The sequence below is a fragment of the Thrips palmi genome, unplaced genomic scaffold (assembly GCF_012932325.1).
Source record: "Thrips palmi isolate BJ-2018 unplaced genomic scaffold, TpBJ-2018v1 HiC_scaffold_4, whole genome shotgun sequence".
NCBI classification, from domain to species: domain Eukaryota; kingdom Metazoa; phylum Arthropoda; class Insecta; order Thysanoptera; family Thripidae; genus Thrips; species Thrips palmi.
The window spans coordinates 11,788,920-11,810,731 of record NW_023144631.1 but is presented as its reverse complement, the minus strand read 5'-3'; the positions used below and the strand labels follow the sequence as shown (position 1 = coordinate 11,810,731).

Sequence of the window (21,812 nt, the reverse complement as noted above, 5' to 3'; positions counted from 1 at the left end):
TATATTTCCTTAACAAAGAGGAATTTGGAGACAAGTCAAGTGGAACAATAGTCTGCATAAAGTGTATGTTACTCTGGTGTATTTTTTGGACTTAGCTCTTTTTTCCAAATTGAAATTTAAAATTTAGGGGGGGTTAAGTTGAGTTGATTCTTTTTACACTAGATTCATAAAAACACAAGTTGAGTTATATCCTTTAGCCAATTTGTCAAACGGACTCATGTAGACTAAGGTTGAGTTATCTCCATTTTCCAATGAAATTTAGACTGTAAAAGGGGTTAAGTTGAGTTATACCCTTTTTCCAAGTGGATTTTCTCCTAAACTGCTTGGAATTCAGTCAAATAATTTGGTGTAATGATGTAAACCATTCTAAGGCACAAGAATAAAATAAAAACTCAATTTGGGGTTAAGTCAAGTTATTCCCTTCTTCCGCTTCCTGGATCATTTAATCCAGGAAGGGCCGATCCCTAATTCGAAGCTCAGACAGACGAAGTGGCGCCGTTGTCCGCCGGGACGCGCGACTGCCCCGAGTCCCGAGTGATTCAGACCGAAGATCGGTTCGTCGCATTGTATTTCTCGGGCCCTTGCGGAGAACCCCGTGAGTGCGAGAGAGACAGAGCGACGAGACGACTTGTTTGAATCGGTCGGACGGCCGGGGCAGCGCGGCGGCGCCGTGACAGGGCGCACAATGGGAAACGGAGAGAAGGAGAGAGAAGGAAGGAAGTTGAGCGGCGAAATTTGGCGGTGAGAAAACACTTGCCTGCCGTGCCGCTCGGCCGGGCAGCAGACTCATTCCGAGAGTCTTTTTCGTCGCTCTGTCTCTCTCGCACCCATGGGGCCTTCGCTATGGGTGCGAGAGAGACAGAGCGACGAAAACGACTCTCGCTCGGAATCAGCCGGCTGGCTGGCTGGCTGGCGGCGGGCCCCTGCGGTGTAGGCACCTCGCCGGCACAGCTGCGCTGCGGGCGGCCTACCCGCGCGCCGTAGGAGGCCGATTCCGAACCGCAGTGCTTGCGTCGCTCTGTCTCTCTCGCACTCATGGGGCGGTCCGCACGGGTGCGAGAGAGACGGAGCGACGGAGCAGTGTGGGAGCGTGGCGGAGTCGCCCTGCAGGTGGCGCGGCGCCGCTGCTGTTTTGGCAGGCGGGCGGCCCACAGTGGGCCGGAAGACCGGTGGAGGCGGGCAAAGCTCTAGACGCGTTTTGAGCTCCCGAGTCGCTAAATAGGAGTCGAACTAGTGTTCCGCATCGGGCGGGTCGTACGGATTTGCACCGCCCGATCGCGCTGGCAGCCAAACGGCCCGATCCGGCCCGCCCGATGAGCAAGCGGCTCGGACGGCATCGGGCGGCCGTCAACCCGATCGTCTTGGCTACTTTTGCCGACTAGAGGGCAGCACCTGTCGGGACGGTTTGTGCCACATGCAGGGCGAGGGGCGAGGAGGGGCTGCTTCCGAGCCAGCCGATGTCCAAGCCGTGTCTTCGGCGGCACTTCGGAGCCACTTCGGTCTTTTAGTTTCGATGACACGTCGCGGTGCTGCGCTGCGGTCGAATTTTCACAGAACCCGACCGACCCGCCCGATGCGGAACACTAAGTCGAACTGAGCGTGTGACCCCACCAATGGATTGCTCTCCGAACGAGAAATCCATTGGTGGGGTCACACGTTAGGTTCGAACCCTGTTTAGCGACTCTGGAGCTCAAAACGCGTCTCGAGTTTTGTCCGCCTCCACCGGTCTTCTGGCCCACTGTGCGGGCCACGGCGGTGGCGCCGCCCAGCAGGTGCGAGAGAGACGGGGCGACTTCACCTTGACCAGCAGCGCCTCTGCCGCTCCGCCTTGTCTGGCGCGCATCGACCGGCCGGCCGACCGAGCCACGCCGCATTACCGCACGACGGCGACAGGCTGCGCGATGACACATCCTCGAAGAGGCGCCGCACCGCCACCGCCATCGAGAGGGGCCGCGTCGTGGTCCCCCGCGCCCACATCCGCCCCGCCAGTGTGTGTGTGTGTGTGTGTGTGCGTGTGTGTGCGCGCGCGCGCGCGCGCGTGGTGTGTGTGTGTGTGTGTGTGTACGCCCCCCCCCCTCCCTCCCTCCACGCTCTGCTAGGTCCATCGCGGGACTCCGCCTTCATATCTCACGCCTGCGACTGCTGCTGCTGCCGCCTGCAGACTGATTCCGAGAGTCGCTTTCGTCGCTCTGCCTCTCTCGCACCCAAGCAGGACGCTCCGTGAGTGCGAGAGAGACAGAGCGACGAAAACGACTCTCGGAATCAGTCTGCTGCTACGCACTGCTCCTCCACACCCGCGCGGACTCCCCGCCCCGCCCAGCCCATCGCGCGAGTCTCCATCATATTGCCCCGCTGAAAAATGTCCCGACGCGTTTCTTTGGGGCGTCGCGGCGCGCCCCGGCGTGACGGACACGCCACGCGACACGTGACACGCGTGCTATGGGGCGACGCGCTGCTGCCCCTCGCCTCGCCGCGGCGACGCCCGGGGACGACGCCACGCACGGAAGCGTGATGATGACGAAGGTCCTCCCTGGTTTGTTTTGGCGCTGCTTTTGTTTCCGAGGACGTCCTCAGGACGAACGGAGGACAGTATGTGTACATGTGTGCACACTCTTAAAACCTTACGAAGTATTTTGAGCATACATATAACAAACTAAAATACTTTGTTATACGAAGAAATAGTTCGTAAACCCAGTCCCAAAAAACCATGGATTGCATGGGATCCCATGACACAAATCCCATGACAGCGCACTGAAATCCCATGAGACTGCGGTTCAGCACCATGGACAAGCGGCATGCCATGCAAAATGGAGGTCGTTTCCCATGGTGCAGGCCTAGCACCATGGGAGGACCTTCCCCATGATGTGAACTTTTCCGGGTTGGACTTCCCTGGGAAGGCCAGCCTCTCGTGCGTTGAAGTCTCCGCCTAATTTTCAATTAGGTCATATCATGTCAACGGTGCCCTCCAGCGTTGATGCACACTCCGCGACGCGTGACGGGGTGCTATGTGGGACTTCCACATCGCCTCGGCAGGGGGACGCCACTGTGACTCCAAGAGGACTCTGCATGGAAGGAAGGTGCTCCCTGACTTTCCATTTGGTACCTTTTTCCTGGACGTCCTCAGGACCATGAGAGGACAGTAGTGTACATGTGACTCTCTTAAAACTTCGCATGGCATCCCATGCATCACAAGCTAAAATTTGTTATCCCGCAGAATTTTTTCGAATTACGAAGTATTTTCTTTGTAAGCTTACGTATGCTCAAAATACTTTGTTATACAAACTAATTTTCTTTGTAAGGCCCAAAATAGTTTGTAAGGTTTTCTCAGTGCACAGTGTCCTTCGTCGCCCTGTCTCCCACACTCTCCGGAAAGCGAGAGAGAGACAGAGCGACGTGTGTTCGGAACCACCGCGTTCTGAGGAGTGAGCGAGAGAGGAGAGAAGGTCCTGAGGTCCTGATGCCGGAAATAATGACGCGCGGGCGACTGGAGCGCTTGTTCGAACAGGGACACACGCACGACGCCCCTCGTTTTCGTGTGTGTGTGTGTGTGTGTGTGTGTGTGTGTGTGTGTGTGTGTGTGTGTTTTAGAGTGTTTGTGTTCTCTGTAAGTCTGTGTGTGTGTCTCCTTCACTGCAAGAAAAAGTGTGAATAGTACAACAAATGTACAACAAAAAATGTACAATAAAAGTACAACAGGGATTGTAGAATGTACAACGAGAATTGTACAAACCACAACGAGGCCTGCACTGCCCAGCACTCGTCATGCCGGTTCCATTGTGCTTTGTACAACAATTGTTGTACTTTGAAAGTACAATAAAAACCTGATAAAAAATTTGCCAGGAATTTGTGTACTTTTGTTGTGGTTATTTCCTGCAGTGTTGGCCGTGGCCTTGATGTGTCCGACTGACGTCGCTCCGTCTTGTCTTGTTGCAGGTTGGTGGCCGCTATCTCCATCTCTCTCCGTGGCATCGCGGTAATAATAATGGCAGCGTGTGACACGGCGGCGGCGAGTTCGGTGGTTCCGAACCGTGGCTCTGTCTCTCTCGCACTCTCATACGGAAAAGACGCAAGAGTGCGAGAGAGACTCGGCACTGCAAAACTGCTAGTAACTGCTGTGCAGAGGCACCGCGCGCGGGAGGTGACAAGGTGACCTCCGGGGCTCTCGTCACTCTCACTGGCCGCTGGCCGCTCCGTGCCGCCAGGTGACCGCAGCAGGTGACGAGAGAGAGACAAAGTGAGAGAGAGAGAGAGAGAGAGAGAGAGAGAGAGGGAGAGAGGGCAGTGGCGGATCCAGAGGTGGCCAATGGGGGGGACAAAAGTAGCAAATTTTGCCTACTTACAGGGGCAAAAGTAGCACTTATTGCCTACCATTCAGGAGGCTATCTAGGGGCTATTACCGCCCCCCTCCTGTATCCGTGCCCGGGGGAGGGAGAGTCTGTTGTTGCTCCTCGATAAGGCCTTGGCGGCCTTGAAAAGGAAAGGGGGATGGGGGACCCGACCCACCCCTCGCAGTTCGGCCACGTTGCCACGGACCGCATCCTCCCCGCCGCCATGCAGGGCGCCGTGGCGCCCGGAAGGCCTGCCGCTGCACCGCCCCCCCCCTTCCGCTCCGCAGTGGCGCCCCCTCCCCCCTCCCCCGTGCCTCCGGGCCTCCGGGCCCCATCCGGCCTTGACCGAGAGGAGCGGGGCGGGGGGCGGGCGGGACTGGGTGCGGTGCCGGGCTGTTGCTGCACTGCGCTTCGAGCTGCTTTCTCTCTCTCTCTCTCTCTCTCTCTCTCTCTCTCTCTCTCTCTCTCTCTCTCTCTCTCTCTCTCTCTCTCTCTCTCTCTCTCTCTCTCTCTCTCTCTCTCTCTCACTCACTCACTCACTTCCTCTCTCTCGTGCCTCTCTCCTCTCCCACCCTTCACTGCTGGTCCTCTATGCATCCGTACAGTACCGTATACCGACTCTCTCGACATTGCTATGGCAACGGAGACGACCTTCTCCGCCTGCCAGTGGAGGCACACTGCACCGCCACTCCCTGGCGACAGATTCCGAGAGTCGTCGTTTTCGTCGCTCTGTCTCTCCTCTCGCACTCATGGGGCGTCCTGTGTCGGTGCGGGAGAGACAGAGCGACGAAAACGACTCTCGGAATCAGTCTGCTGGCGACGACGGCCTGGCGTGGCGTGGCGGGGGGCGTTCGTTGTTTTCGGAGTCGGGCCCAAAGAGAGCGGCGGAAGTCGGATGAAAAAGTTGGCTTTTAGCCCGCGCCGTCTGCGGTGCAGTGAAAGACGGAGAGTTTGAGCGAGAGAGGGAGAGAGCGTGAACGAGTGAGCGAGAGAGTGAGAGGTCGCGCGGCGGAAGGATGCGATAATCAGACGGCGGCGTTTTGGCTCGGTGCTTGGCTCGCTCCTCTCGTCTCTCAAAACGCGGCGTGGCCCGCCCCGCCCCGCCGGTTTGTTATGGATCGCTCTGGAAGGGGAAAGGCGAGGGGTGGCTCTCCAGCAGTGCAGGCGCGGGTGGCGGGCCGCGGAGGTGCTGCGCGCGGAAGCCGCGGGCGTGAGTCGAGCGATTCCGCTGCCCGAACGTGTCGCTCTGTCTCTCTCGCACTCATGGAGTGCGCCGTATCGGTGCGAGAGAGACAGAGCGAGGAGTGCGGGTAGGCCGCGGAATCGCTCGACGGCCAGCATGACGGCGCGGAGCGTGCGCCGGTCATCGCGCACCTCTGCTGCGTTGCCGGCGCACACCTCGCTCTGTCTCTCTCGCACCCCGACGGCACACTCCGTGAGTGCGAGAGAGACAGAGCGAGAAGCACAGGCCTCGCGGAATCGCTTGACAGGCGCCCCGCGCGGGGAGAGCCAGACCCAAGCCCCAGGAATCGAGGACCCCTCCTGCTGCCCCCTTCCAAAAACGAGCACTGCACGGCGTGGCGCAGGGCGCAGGGCGATCTAAAATAACACCCAGTGTCGTGACTGCTCCGCGAGCGCGCGCAGCCACGGCACTCCACGGCGCTGCAGTGCAAGAAGAAATTGTTTGGCGGGCCGCGGGCCGCTATGCTTTATGCTGGACCGGACCGCCGCGCGCCGCGCCGCCGCGACACTGCACTGTACTGAGCCGCGGCCCCGCGCTCTCGCCTCGCCTTGGCTTGTAAGGCCTCAGAAGCCTGAAGTCTGCCGCCGCATCACTCATCGTACACCACACTGGCAGCCTAGATCCCGCAGCTCAAAGGCCTTACGTGCCTCTATGATAGGCGCGCGTGCGGCGGATGCGGCGCCGCGGCTGCAGGTGGCGAACGCCCCGTGGCTGCCCGGTGTGAGCGCGGGCCCGCAGCTGCAGCAGACTGATTCCGAGAGTCGTTTTCGTCGCTCTGTCTCTCTCGCACTCATGGGGCGTCCCGTACAGGTGCGAGAGAGACAGAGCGACGAAAGCGACTCCCGGAATCAGTCTGCTGCAGCTGCGGGCCCGCGCTCACACCGGGCAGCCACGGGGCGTCCGCCACCTGCAGCTGCAGACTGATTCCGAGAGTCGTTTTCGTCGCTCTGTCTCTCTCGCACTCATGGGGCGTCCCGTTTACGTGCGAGAGAGACAGAGCGACGAAGGCGACTCTCGGAATCAGTCTGCTGCAGGTGGCGGCGCCCCGCGGCTGCACCAGCCAGCCTTGCCCCAGTGACCCGTAATGGGGGCGCGTCCCGTGTGTGCACTGGTAAACTGTTGGGCCGCTATTTCGGGGCGGCCGGGCTGTTTCCCTGTTTGCTGTTGGCGGGCTCGTTGATAAAGTTGTAGTCGCGCCCCTGTTTGGGTCCTGGCAGAGTGTAATCCTCGTAGTAACCAACCAGGGCAGACTGATTCCGAGCGTCGCTTTCATCGCTCTGTCTCTCTCGCACTCTTGCGGGACGCCCCATGAGTGCGAGAGAGACAGAGCGACGAACACGACGACTCTCGGCCTGTACTGGTGCTGGTTCACCTGCGCCGCCTGCCTGGCTAGCCTAGGGACCCTAGCCTGGCTCCGCTCGGAAGGCTCGGAAAGGAAGTGTCATTGTGCGATCCTTTGAGTCCGCTGCTGCTTCGCTTGCTTCGCTATCGGCCGGCCCATCTGGCCATTCGTCGCGCTTTGAGTCCCGGCCCGCCAGGTCCGCCAGCGCCAGCAGACTGATTCCGAGAGTCGCTCTGTCTCTCTCGCACCTGTACGGGACGCCCCGTGAGTGCGAGAGAGACAGCGCGACGACGCGGAATCGGCCTGCTGCAGCAGGTCGAGCCCGCCCGCCCCCAACAAGTACTGTTTGTACTGTTTTCACCGGACGCCAGCAATCTGGCAACAGTGCCGCGGCCGGGCTGGTCCAGGAGGCCCCGGCGCTCCAGGATGGCAGTGCGGCCCGCGGCGGCACGGCACTGGAAGCTGGAGGCGACCTGGCCGCCGAGCCGCGGACGCGGAGGACGAGGTTCGATGCGATGGCATCCCGATCCTGCCGTGACCGTCCAGAGTGGCAGGGCAGGCCGGCGGGCCGGAGTGACAGATGGCTGCTGCGCCGGACCGCCGGACCCGACCGAGCCGCCGACGCGGTGCGCGGTGCGCGCGTCGCCCGAGCTTGCCGGACCCGCCGCCCGGGGGCGCCACGGTGCGGCAGCGGCCCACGGCACTGCCAACGCAAACCGGCCAGCGAGAAAGTCACTACGCGACGCAGGCAGCAGTGGAGCAGAAGCCTGGGAATGATTCACCGTTGAAGCGGTTTCGTGTTCGCTTGGCAGTGACGTTCGAGTGCACGGAGGAAAGTCTGACGTCGTGCGGGACGCAGTGCGATTGAGGTACGGAATCGGTGCCACTTTTAATTGACTGTTTGAATGGATTGGTTGATGTTGTTATGGGCTAGCTGAGGTTAGGAAACCAGGCTCGAGACACTCGGGTTCCATCGCAACCGTAGGGCTGGGACGTCGGCGATGAAATGTGGTGGGTGTCAACCGAAAGCTGGCTGGGTATCTCATAAATGATCGGTGTGACAAAGTTCAACATAACCTCTCCTGTCGGCGCCGACCGGCTGAAGCGCTGAAAACAACACCCTTTCCTGCGCGGCAGTTCCGACCGCGGCCGCTAGATGGCGCGGGTGCGGGCGCGCGCAGTGCGTCTTGGGAATGCTCCGCGCTGCTAGAGAATCTATGCGAGCCCAAGTGCGCGGAGCACGGAGCGCCTCTGGACCGCACGGGAATACTCCTCGCTCGTAGAGTAACTAACCTCCGGTTCGGCGCGCGCGAACATTCGAACTTCCTCATGTATCTTCGGCTCGAATTTGCTGACATTTTTCGGTAAAGTATTGCTTGTGTGTGGCGAATGGTAGAAGTCCCATACGGACGAACATGACGTTATTGTACGTAGATCTTGATTTTAAGCGTCGCACATTTAAACAGGCGCCGGTTTAGGCAGGGGAATTGGCGTATTTGCTCCCCCGTCCCTTTTTTGGCACCTCTTGGGTACAAGATAGGCCGCCGCGGCAAGCACTTCTTTGCCCATGTAAGCAGACAGATATCCTCAGAAAAATCCGCGCCTGCTTATCGCGATCTTCAGCAACGGCAGGTGTTGCGCAAGCCGAGGCCTGCGCCTGCGACTCGTGGGTGTTGGCACACAGTGGGCCAGAAGACCGGTGGAGGCGGACAAAACTCAAGACGCGCTTTGAGCTCCAGAGTCGCTAAATGGGACTCGAACCGAACGTGTGGCCTCACCAATGGACTGCTCTCCAAACGAGGAATCCATTGGTGGGGTCATACGTTCGGTTCGAGGCATGTTTAGCGACTCTGAAGCTCTAAAAGAGTCTAGAGTTTTGACCGCCTCCACCGGTCTTCTGGTCCACTGTGCGGCAGGGCCTTGAATCCATTCGGACACGGCCATTGGCCACGCTTAGCGGCGCCAGTCTCGCCGGCGCTCCTCGTCTTATGACGCCACAAAGGCCCCATTTCCCCTTTTTCCCCCTCCCTACTATTTTTTAAAATTTCTTTTTTCGTATCCAAGAGATTGGCAATTCCACTTGAGTCATGGCGAGCGCATTCCCCAAGGATACCTATTACCAGACCCCCGGACCATTAGTCGCGTTAGCGGGGGGCGGGAATTGACTTTCTCGATTTATTCAAAGCCTCGTTGTTTTTTTCTTCTTCTGTTTTCACGGAAGACGTGGGAGTTGTTGCGTGGCTCTGATTAGTGGCCGGTAGTGGGTGGAGGGGGAGGGGATGGGGTGGGACTGAGTGGCGCGTGCCCAGGGGGTGGTGCGGCCGGAGTGTCTCGAGTCTGGTTTCTGCCGCGTCGTCCTGCAGACTGAGAGTCGTTTTCGTCGCTCTGTCTCTATCGCACTCATGGGGCGTCCCGTGTAGGTGCGAGAGAGACAGAGCGGCGAGAACGACTCTCAGTCTGCAGGTGAAGATGGCCAAGGGGATGACAGTGGGTGAGCGTCGCCGTCCTTGTCCGAAGCAGGTCGCCATGCCGCCGCCGCCCTCGCCGTCGCCGGCCACGTGCATCCAGTGTGGCGGCGACGTGCCGCGCCTGTACCGCCAGTACTCGCCCACCGTGCTCAAGGAGACGCGGTGCGCGCACTGCCACCGCGTGGCCGACAAGTACATCGAGTACGACCCGGTGCTGGTGCTGCTGGACCTGGTGCTGCTGAACCGGCAGGCCATCCGGCACATCCTGTACAACACGGCGTTCCGGCACTACTGGAAGCTGTGCGTCGTGATGGTGCTCATCGAGGGCTACGTGACGTACTGCGGCGTGCAGGAGGCCCACGACGGGGACCCCTGGCACGGCCTGGCGGCGCCGCTGGACGCGCCGCAGCTGGACGGCGAGCGCCAGTTCTACGTGATCTGCGTCGAGTCGCTGGTGGCGGCCGCGGCCTTCCTGGCCGTGACGGCGGTGGGGTGCCGCGCGCTGGGCCGCCGCGTGCCGCTGCGCCGCCTCGCCAAGGCCCTGGTGCTGGGCAGCTTCGCCGTGTTCCTCTGGGTGCCCGCGCTCGTCTGGACGCTGCAGGACGGCGGCCCCGCGCGCCGCTGGCTGGACGCCGCCTTCATCGGCGGCTACACCTTCCTGGGCCTCACGCAGACCGTGTCCGTGCTGTGCTCCGCGCCCAGGCCCGCCGCCGCCCTCGTGGCCGCCCTGGGGCTCGGCGCCAAGGCCGCGGCCCGGAACGCGCTGCGCGCCTGGGACGCCGCGGACGACGCGGACCTCGCCGCCGTGTAGGCCGGCGCCCGAACTTGACAGTGGACCAGAAGACCGGAGGAGGCGGCCAAAATCCCGGACGCGTTTTGAGAGCTCCAGAGGCGCTAAATGGGACTCGAACCGAACGTGTGGCTCCACCAATGGATTTCCGCTCCGAACGAGCAATCCATTGGTGGGGCCACACATTCGGTTCGAGTCGTGTTCAGCGACTCTGGAGCTCGAAACGCGTTTGGAATTTTTGCCGCCTCCACCGGTCTTTTGGCCAAAATAGTAGGCGAAAAGTTGACCAAGCACACAGGTTTGCGGCGGGCTGCATGCATCTCCTCCTGTGCACTGATGTTGCAGTCCACCGCACGTCTTTATTTTTTGGCCACCTTTTGTCCACTTTTGGTTTACTTATGCCTATTTTTTGCCTACTTTTTGGCTACTTTTTGCCCATTTTTGTGCCAACACAGCCGAAGAACTTAGCCAAAGCGGCCTTGTTTGTATAATTCTTGTACCTGATCTCGTGTTTGTTGGACGCCGCCGTCGCCCCGTGAGTCGGACGGAGGCGACCAAAGTTTTGTGAACTCGACGGACAAATAAAAAAAGCGTTGCCTTTTGTGAGCTAATAAAGCGGTGGCTATTTCTTCCATTGTGCCGGCCCGCCTTGCCGTGGCGTGGCTTCCAGTGGCGTGGCCGCCGTGCCGCCCCAGTAGTCGTGCGTGTCATCTTCATAATCCTCGCCTGTCAGAACCGTCATGTCCGGTCCGCTTTGTCCGCGGCGTCGCGACGCCTCGGCGACGCCTCGCCTGGACTAGACCGGCCGAGGAGTTCATCACGGTCACCTGACTCGGACAAAGTATTATCTCATGTCATCCGCGTGTTACTACACTATACAAGACGGCCCGCCACTGTCCGCCGGCCGGCCGCCTGCAGACTGATTCCGAGAGTCGGTTTCGTCGCTCTGTCCCTCTCGCACCTGCACGGGACGCACCGCGAGTGCGAGAGAGGCAGCAGAGCGACGGAAACGACTCTCGGAATCAGTCTGCTGTCGGCCCGTCCGTCATTTCAAGTCATTTCTCACTCAGCGCGCGACGATGCGCGTATTTGTAGTGCGCAGCGCGACAAGACGCGCGGTTCCGTCGCCTTCGCCGTCCCCACCGATTTATCCGCCATTCGTTGTACCGAGGGCATTTTTCACTCTTGTCTTCGCGTTGCGTTTCCGCCTTGCCCTTGCCTTGCCCTCACCTTGCCCTCGCGCGTCGCGGGTCGCGGATCGAACTGCGAAGAAACAAACTGGAATAAGGCGCGCTGGATTGACGAATGACCGACCGGCTGTCCTGTCGGCTTTCACCGCCTTGTCCGCGCATGCAAAACACACACACACACACACACACGCTCATACACCTTGGGAATGCAATGCAGTGCAGCGCCAAGGAGCTGTTTTCGCCGCGCGCTGTTGCTTTTTTCCAATCGCGAGCCTCTGCGAGCATTGTCCCTCCCTGTCTGTCTGTCTGTCTGTCTGTCTGTCTGTCTGTCTGTCTGTCTGTCCGTCTGTCGGGGTCACGGCCAGCACCGCGAGACTCCGCGGGGTCGTGGCGGGTCAGGCCGCCTTTCGCTCCAGTTTCTCCAGGAGGGGCGCGTCCTGACACACTGTCACACAGTGGCGGTGACGCGGGCGACAGCGCGACCCACTCTCCCTTTCGTCGTCGTGTCTCGTTGTCTCTCTCGCACTCAGGGGGGAGTTGTACCGTACCGTAGGTGCGACAGAGACGGAGAGAAGAAACGCTGTGCGGAGCGGAATCAGTGTGCTGACGCGTTTGCGCCACCAATGAATCCCATGTACGGCAAGGACGGCGTGGCAAAAGCACGCGCAGAAGGAGAAGAAGAGGGAGGAACGTGCGAAACACTGCAGACTGATTCCGAGAGTCGTTTTCGTCGCTGTGTCTCTCTCGCGCCTCTACAGGACGCCCCATGAGTGCGAGAGAGACACAGCGACGAAAACGGCTCTCAGAGTGTGAGTCCACTGCAGCCAACCGGCGTGTGATGGGTGCCACTTTCTCCGCAGGCCATAACCCCCGGTGTTGTGCCCCCGGGGCAGCTCGGAGGTCACGGCCGATTCATTCCGAATCGCCGCGCTCTCTGTCTCTCTCGCACTCGTGGGGCGTGCCGTCGGGGTGCGAGAGAGACAGAGCGCGGCCGTTCGGCATCAGCCGGCAGCGCTGCTCGCGAAGAGCGCAAAAAAACCACACGGCGCGGGGCGAGTCCATTTCCGCATGACAGGTCGTGTCATCTTTGCCGCGCCGCCACCACACTGTTAGACCACCGCCCGGGGCGTCGTCCGTCCGGCCGGCCGGCCGCGTTGTTGGCAGTGGGGCGGCCCGCACCGTCATCCCTTTATAGAACTGACCCAGCCAAGCGGTTCGTCGCTCTGTCTCTCTCGCACCCTCGAGGAGAGCCCGATGGGTGCGACAGAGACAGAGCGACGAGACGACTCTTCTGAATCGCTGCCCGGCAGTGGACAATGAGAGTGGTTTGTCGGGCAGCGCGTCGCGGCGCGTCCTCCACCGTCCTCCACGCCCCGGGGCCACTATCAGTGTAGCAGCGCCCCGCAGCAACGCGCCAACCGCCAAGTGGTCAGCGCGCACGGGTTGGCGGTTTGATGATCGGGTCCGGTCGGATCGGAATCGGAGGGAGGGACACCCGGGCAGGACGCACGCACAAAATGTTTATTTACATGCACTAATATAATTTCAAGTTCTTTTTTTTGCCGTTTGCGTCTAGCTGTGTGCATAATGTATCACCTTGCAGCATGCTCAGTTGGGGACTCTGGAGCTCAAAAGGCGTCTAAAATTTTGGCCGCCTCTGCCGGCTGTCTTCTGGCTCACTGTGCTGCGGCGCCGCGTTCGCGTCACTTCGGTCGCTCGCCTGCGTACAAGTCTCCAAGCCGCGGCAGTATACTACTACGCACTGCTACGCACCCGCGGCCTGACGCTGACAAGTACCGCAAATGGATGAGAAATTCGGTGACGCGAATCCACTTTGTCACACGACATTTGTGGAGCAATCTGGGGGAAATATTTCAAATCACTTTCCGTGCCATCGAGCGCCGCGCATTTGTTTAGCGTTATGAGTAATGTGATTGGATCGCTTTTTATTTTCGTGAGGCGATATGCCGCGCGCCCGCCGTGTGTGTGTGTGTGTGTGTGTGTGTGTGTGTGTGTGTGTGTGTGTGTGTGTGTGTGTGTGTGTGTGTGAAAGTGATCGCACACCCTGTCAACCCTCCACAATGGCGGTCTTTCCCCACATTTTTCTCTTCCTTGGGCGTCGCGCCCCGTAAATCAAGACATTTTGCACCTTTTTTTTTTATTCGTTCTTTCTTTTTTGTGTAATAAGAAAGAGGCATGTGATCCCTTTGGTCGTAATTTTAGCTTTTTTTTCCTCCTTCCCGTGTTTTTGCCGTTTTGGCGTCGTTCGTTTTTCTGCGATTGATAACGGAGAAGTACTGAAGGGTAGGGGGTAGCGAGAGGCAGTGCAGAGGCACCCCATGCCTTAACCGCAGAGCTTTGCGATGTCTGCCATCTCCGAGGCCCGCCCTCAGAATCAGTCGCGGACCTGAGTGCACAGACACACACTTACACACTAACACACAAACACACACACTAACACACACACACAAACACACACACTTACTCTCACTCATACTTACTCACTCACTCTCACTCACTCTCACTCACACTTACTCACTCTCACTCACTCACACTTACTCACACTTACTCACTCTCACTCACACACACTCACAGTTGCTCTTGCTCACACTCACCCTCACTCACCACGCACACACTCTCATACACAACACGCTCACACACACACACACAGGGCAGCGTCGTCGCCGCCAAGCAGTGCGCCGTGGTGCTGCGACGCCGTGGCGGAACGAGTCCGCGGAGCACGGCGAGCAAGGCAGGGCGAGCAGGGCAAGGCAAGGCTGCGGCGAGGGGAGTGGCGACGCCGGCGACGCCCGAAAAAACAGAGGCCGGCAAACGGACGACACAGTTTACGGCAAACAGATCGAATAAAGCGGAGGCTGTTTCCAGTGCCGCATCCTCTTGTTACTCCAGCTCTCCAGCGCGTCGCTCCTGTCTCTCTCGCACCCCTGTACGGGACCGGGACTGCCCACGAGTGCGACAGAGACAGAGCGACGAAAGAGCGATCCTTCGGAATCGCCAGGCCGTGCCGCGCCCCGACGACGCGCAGTCAGGATTACTGGGCGAGACGAAAATATTTACCCGGAAGCATTCGGGGGATTTGGCTGAATCAATAGATTAGGCAGACATACGGCGAGAGCCGGGGAGTCCGAGGAGTACGTCGATCTCCAGTGGCGGACGGGCCACTATTTTGGCGCAGATTAGGAAAGTGTGTGTGTGTGGAGAGAGAGAGAGAGAGAGAGAGAGAGAGAGAGAGAGAGAGAGAGAGAGAGAGAGAGAGAGAGAGAGAGAGAGAGAGAGAGAGAGAGAGAGAGAGAGAGAGAGACGGAGGTCATGACAAGACACCGCGGCACGGGCTACCGGCAGTTCAAACCACCTGGAGGCAGGCACAAAGTGCGACATCGCCCTCCTCCCTCTTCCAAATCCCGAAGTAAAATTTTGGGTACTGAACGCGCCTTGGGCTGCTCGTCGGCCTGCTTCTGCTTGGCGGCGACGGCGACGCGACGCGACGCGACGCCTCTCGAAAGTGATTCTTGGCCGAGGAGAGTCGCGGAGCAGGTCGGGCGGGGCGGCGGGGCGTCCCCGCGAGCTGCGCGTCGTCGTCGTCCCCCAAGGCGCTGCCCTCGGATCAACCCCTTCCTCAACTTGTCCCGGACATGTTTATTAACTGCTTTTCGATTGTGTGAGACAAAGGACGGTTTGGCGTGCCGGCTGCGCGTCGCTGCGGCTTGCGGGCCTGACTCCAGCGCGCGTACTTTTGATTTCTCCTGGATTTCTCTGGCGGCTTATCGCGGACTTCGGGCCGATCGATCCCCGGTGCAGTCGCGACTGGAGTCCAGTTGACGTGTGGTGACTCCAGTGCCGGACTCCAGTGAAAACTCCCGTGAGAGCTCCAGTTCCAGAGGGAACTCCAGAGGTGGATTCCGACTCCACTGGAAGACTCCACTAGTGTCCTCGGAGCCGACTCCAGTTGCAAACTCCAGTGGCACACTTCAGCGGCACTCTCCAGTGGCAGACTCCAGTGGCAGACTCCAGTGGCACACTCCAGTGGCAGCATCCAGGGGCAGGCTCCAGTGGCCAGCCCACTCCAATTGCAGACTCCAGTGGCAGACTCCAGTGGCAGACTCCAGTAGCGTGTTTACCCGATGCCGCCCCGATAGTGGTCTTGCCACCTGTGCCCCCTGGCCGGGGTGGCGTTGCCCGGAGGTGCCCGGCGGCTCCCAGCGATGTGCGATGGAGGCGGCCGGCCGGACTGGTCTGCCGGTCCGGCCGCGGCGTCGTGCGTTCGTAATGTTGCCATTGCCTCGGCCAAACCAGTCGGGCCGTCACGTGACCGAACGGCTGTGGCGGCAAAAGCGACAGTTATGGAAATTTATTATTTTTATCATTTGTGGTGGTGGGAGCGTCGGCAGCTGGCGCGCTTCAGGGCCCCGGGCCGCCGGGCCGGGCGTCGCGACGGCCGCGACGGCCTCCTCGAGGGCGGGCAGAACGGATGGCCGCCACCGCCAAGGGCCGCGACGGATCGGCGGACACAGGGACGCTCTCTCTCTCTCTCTCTCTCTCTCTCACACTTTCTCTCTCTCTCTCTCTCTCTCTCTCTCTCTCTCTCTCTCTCTCTCTCTCTCTCTCTCTCTCTCTCTCTCTCTCTCTCGCTCTGGTGGGACGTTGCAACGGGGTGCGAGAAAGATAGATCGGTGGAGGGCGGCAGCTTGCCGAATCCAGGCGCTCTGTCTCTCTCGCACTCGTGGGGCGTTCGGCGTGCGTGAGAGACGGAGGCAGTCTGCAGCCGCCACCGCACTGTCAACGACATGATTGGTGGACGCGCGAGCTGGGCCGGCCCGTCGTTTTGCGCCTACACTACAGGCCGGGAGACCCGCCACGCAAAGAAGCACGCGCCCCGCAGGCTGGTGATTTCAAAGAGTCGTCTCGTCGCTCTGTCTCTCTCGCACTCATGGGGCGCTTCGTAGGGGTGCGAGAGAGGCAGAGCGAGGTGCGCTCCACTATGTCGCCGACGCCATTCATCGCTGGCCTCACAACATGCATGTTGCATGCTCTGTGTGGACGGGGGTTGGTCCTGGTCGCTCCGTCCCTCTCGCACCCCTTCGCAACGCCCCGTCAGTGTGTGAGAGAGAGAGAGAGAGTGCTACCCGCGAAGCGTGCTGGTCTTAGCCTTGCGCGCCGTTTTCCCGGCCCCGTGCCGTTGGCTCCCCGCCGCACTTTTACGACGCGGATCAGCAAACAGAACTTGGGCCAATCGCTCTATATATCCACGCACCGCAGCGCTACGCAGCCCTGCCCCCCGACACGCCGTGTTTTGACGGATTTGAATTTTTACGACCCACCGCGGGCGAGCGGCGGCGGCGCGGACACTGTCACTCTGTCTCTGTCGCACACGCGGGGCGTCCCCCAGGGCTGCGAGAGAGAGAGAGAGAGAGAGAGAGAGAGAGAGAGAGAGAGAACCTCCCCCGGTGGCGGTGACCACACCGAGTGAGCCGTAGGGTAACGTGCCCAGTGATGGCCAGGGTACCAGTGATGGCCACTTCACACTTTGCGCTGACTTTCCCACCAGGCGAGATTAGTTAAAGAATTGAGCTTTTGAGGTTTTGTACTGTCACATATTGACAACACAACGCCGAAAAAATTTCAGCTTTTTAGTGTTAGGGACGGCCGCACGGGCGCAGCGCGCTGAACACTGCGTTCTCGGCCGGTCGAACGTTGCTTTCCTTACCGGCCCAGATTAGCGCAGGCTTTAACGGCGTCGCTTGTCATTTGTGAATACGAGGTCCGTGCAAGAGAAACATCACGTCAGAAGAATCGAAAGAGGGCAAGTTAACCATAACATGCAAGTTTTTTTGAAATTTCGTTACATTTGAGGGAAAAGGGGTGGTGGCCAGTACTGGGCAGGCAAAACAGTGCACAGCCAGTGATGGCCACACTAGTGTTTTGAGGCAGACTTTGCAACGAGCGATGCGACGCCGTGCATGTCCGTCTAGTTTGTTGCCTGAAATATCTTGGTTTTGACCTGGCATCTCACTCCGCCTGCCTCATGGGGACCTGAATTCACGGTACCATGGAAACTGTTTAGACTCCGTACGTACAATAAGTTTTGTTTTTAAGTCAAAATTTTAAATATGCGATAGAAACAATTCGATTTCAGAAACGCGTTCACCTCAACAAGATGAACAAAAAATGTTAAGCATGTTTTAGGTTCAGGCTTGATTTTCAGAAGTTATCGGCCTTGAAACAGGAAAAAAGATGCATTTTGTACCTTTTTCCACTTTGGACACCGATAAACCTTTGAATTTGAAGTCTGTACCTATAACATGCTTAACATTACATGTTCACCTTCTCGAGATCAAATCATTTCGGAAACCAAATCTTTTCTATCGCAAACTTGAAATTTTAACTTTAATTCTATATTTATGGTATAAACACAAGTAGATTCCCAGGGTAGGTTCCCAGGGTTACACTGATTTCCGTTTCCTAAGACACAGTGACCCCTGTAGCTTCGAACAAGGTGCAAACCAGCTGAAATTGGGTTCAATAACTGTCAAAAACGAAAACAAAGCGCTCAAACCCTAGTGTGGCCATCACTGGGCCGGGACCCTGGCTATCACTGGGCAAAAGGTGGCCATTACTGGGCAAACTGTACTGATAGTTTGGTTAATTTTTTCTCAAAGAATAAATTTTATTTTGCTGGTTTCTACCCTTGGGAACCTTTACTCTATCCTTCTTTTATGTTTCTGGAAATTTTCATACCGGTACGACGTGCGGGACGCTTAGTAAAGGGGTTAAAGGCGCATCAGTGCGCTAAAAGTGGCCATCACTGGGCACCTTACCCTAAAAGGAATTAGTGCCGTGAATGCGACGACGGCCACCTCGCCGCGACTCTATCGCCGTCTCCGTTGCACTCGCGGCCTCACGGTGCGTCCCTAACGGGTGCGAGAGAGACAGAGCGCTGTCCGAAAGCAGCCCTCGCCGCGCTTCCGCGCCGTGCGCCTTTTGATTGAGTTTGTCTGCGGTGTTGTTGTTCTTTCCGCTGCGTCGGTGTGACTCTGTGACGCGGTCCGCGGGACCGGCCGGGGGAGCGTCACGGAGTCAGGGCCGGCAGACTGATACCGAGAGTCGTTCTCGTCGCTCTGTCTCTCTTGAACCAGCAAGGAACGCCCCGTGAGTGCGAGAGAGACAGAGGTATGAAAACGACGCTCTGAATCGGCCAGCAGGTCGACCCCGCGTCAAGCCGCGAATCCAGGACGCCGCGGCGAGGCGGCGGAGCGAAGCTTGCAAGCTCTTCGTCGCTCTGTCTCTCTCGCGCTCGAGAAGCGTCCCGCAAGTGTGCGAGAGAGACAGAGCGGCAGGTTGCGCACAATGCCAGCTTGGTGGCCTAGCCGTTCCCGCCCAGCACTGCTCCTCTGCTCTAGAATCCCTCTTCCGTCTCGCAAGGGTACTCTCCCAGGGACGACACGACCCGCTGGAAGATGTTAATTGAACATTGGTCGCATCTTTGGTTCACCTTTTGGTCGCACCTTTTGGTCGCACCCGTCGCACCTTTTGGTCTCTCCTTTTGGTCACACCTTTTGGTCGCTCCTTTTGGTCGCTCCTTTCGGTCGCACCTTTTGGACGCACCTTTTGGTCGCACCTTTTGGACGCACCTTTTGGTCGCTCCTTTGGGTCGCTCCTTTTGGTCGCACCTTTTGTTCGCTCCTTTGGGTCACTCCTTTTGGTCGCACCTTTTGGACGCACCTTTTGGACGCACCTTTTGGTCACACCATTTGATCGCACCTTTTGGATGCACCTTTTGGTCGCTCCTTTTGGTCGCACCTTTTGGTCGCACCCGTCGCACCTTTTGGTCGCTCCTTTTGGTCGCACCTTTTGAACGCACCTTTTGGTCGCACCTTTTGGACGCACCTTTTGGTCGCTCCTTTGGGTCGCTCCTTTTGGTCGCACCTTTTGGTCGCTCCTTTGGGTCGCTCCTTTTGGTCGCTCCTTTGGGTCACTCCTTTTGGTCGCACCTTTTGGACGCACCTTTTGGTCACACCATTTGATCGCACCTTTTGGATGCACCTTTTGGTCGCTCCTTTTGGTCGCACCCCTTGGATGCACCTTTTGGTAACACCATTGGGTCGCACCTTTGGTCGCTCCTTTTACCTCATTGCCACGCGGGAAGCACTGCAAATTACCTGTGAAAAGTTGGAAGGGTCGCTACGCCACTGTATCGCGACCTGTCGTTGAACTTTTCTTGTGCCAAGGCTTCTTTGACACCGGACGCCGTTTTTCGCGTTGCACGATTTCTCCTGCCGCCGGTTTTGGCCGAGAGTGTAGGCGACGCGATCCCCATCCCGGTGAGACACACTGTGTGAGGCACCGCGAGGTGACCCCGAAAGGTCCCCGGAGGCAGACAATGCCTCGGGTGCTCTTCTTTTTCGCATTGGATTCAAAGTTTGTCGTGGCGAAGCGCGGCCCGGCGCGGCCGGCGCACTGCTGCTACGTACACTGCCGAAAAGCCTCGTACACTGCCAAGGCACTGCTTGAGGATGTAAGAAACAACCCGGGGCGTCAAATTAGAGCGGGCCGGCCGCAGCAGCGCGACCTCTCCACTTTTGATTAATTCGTACCTCCACGATTAATTCTTGATTTTTTTTCGCCTTCTCATGGATGCCGTTTGGATGCAGTCAGAGGCTGGGCCGGCCTCCCTCTTTTCAGAAATTAGTCGCTATGCAAATGAGCCACGCGAGACGTTGGGGATTACAAGCAATCAGAGTGCCGCCCTGCGGACTGCGAGTCGTTTTCGTCGCTCGGTCTCTCTCGCACTCATGGGGCGTCCCGTGTAGGTGCGAGAGAGACAGAGCGACGAAAACGACTCTCGGAATCAGTCCAGTCCACTGTGCGGCGTCGCTGCGAGACCGGCGGGAAACTAGTCAACAAACAAGCGCCGTCTCCGAGGAAAATTGCAAAAGTTGCTTTCGTTGAGGGACACAGTGCGACTTTTTGCCTACCTCCCAGGCGCGGCTTCGCTGCCTTCAAGGGGTTGGCGCTCTGACGCCTCCCTCCTTGGAACCGCGCCTGTTCGGACTAGCCCAGAGCTGTTATCGCCGAAACGGTCATTTTGCCGGAGTGAACAGTCAGTAAAGTGGCTTTTGATTTGGACGCGCCTCGTCGCCGGGTCGCTCCGGGGTGGGCCGGACGATTACCATCACATCAATCCGGTATAAATTGTGTCCTCGGAGAAGGGACCGCCTGACTCGCGCGGAGTCAAAGTCACTCGGACGGCCCGGCCACCCTTTGGAGCCTCGGCGAGCCGCGGACGGACGCACACTGATTCCGAGGGTCGTTTTCGTCGCTCTTTCTCTCTCGCACCTAAACGGGACGCTCCATGAGCGCGAGAGAGACAGAGCGACGAAAACGGACTCTCGCAATCAGTCTGCCGGCGGCCTCGTCGTAAGGGTGGCGACGGGACGGACGGGTCGCGGAGCCGCGGCCACCAAGCGGACTCATTCCGACCAGTCGTTTCGTCGCTCTGTCTCTCTCGCACTCGTTGAGCGGCCGTAGGGGTGCGAGAGAGAGAGAGAGAGAGAGAGAGAGAGAGAGAGAGAGAGAGAGAGAGAGAGAGAGAGAGAGAGAGAGAGAGAGAGAGAGCGAGCGACGCGGTTCTTCGGCAGTCGCGCGGGCCGTGCCTTGCTGTGCTTGCATCCCTCGACCATTACACCGGAATTTATAGGCATGTCTTAAGAAGCTCAGCCATTTACGCGAACCGGATCGGGCGCAGCCCAGCAGACTGATTCCGAGAGTCGTTTTCGTCGCCCTGTCTCCCTCGCACCTTCACGGGCCGCCCCGTGAGTGCGAGAGAGACAGCGACGAAAACGACTCTCGGAATCAGTCTGCCGCCGCCGCCCTTCCCTGCTTCCGGCACTGCGCAGTCTAATGTGGTGGTTACAACCAGTTTGCAACAGGTGCGGCGGGGGGACCCTTTTTACGGCGCACCGAGGGTTGTTGCTTTTTGCTGATTTATTGGAGATTTAGACGCGTTTAAGGCGACCATAGCGAACTGTATTTACATTCGGGTGGTTCCGTTTTCCTTTCCGTAGTGCTTGTAGTTGTGCTGTTTATGCCGTGCTCTCGGTGGTCGGGAGGGTCGCTGGGAATGGCCACAGCCTACGCCGTTTTTTTTTTTTTTTTGTTTTATTCCAGTTCGCGACACGGATCAAAGTTTTATCGACTGGACAAGTATAGGGGTAAGTTGGGGAAGGAAGTCCAGGGAAGAAAAGCACACTAAGAACGAAACTTGGAAGTGTGAAAAATACCTGTCAAATAGGTGTGGAGTTGTCTGCAGTGGCCCACAGTGAGTTTGCACTCTCCCCGGTACTTTTCTTACCCCCCAACTCACCTCTGTTTTCTGCAGTGCGCCGCACGCGAAATTGGGTCCGATTTTCCAGTGCAGGCCCATGCATGCTTGA

General features: G+C 58.6%; 1 protein-coding gene across 1 annotated transcript; it reads left to right on the top strand.

Annotated features, from left to right (window-relative positions):
* Positions 1-7,638: 7,638 nt before the first annotated feature.
* LOC117650111 (protein ARV1) lies at positions 7,639-10,147 on the top strand (the record flags this gene model as incomplete). The annotated part of the gene is made up of 2 exons (XM_034393432.1): positions 7,639-7,782; positions 9,431-10,147. A coding segment is annotated over exon 2 (708 nt), but the record flags the coding sequence as incomplete, so codon positions are not given.
* Positions 10,148-21,812: the final 11,665 nt, after the last annotated feature.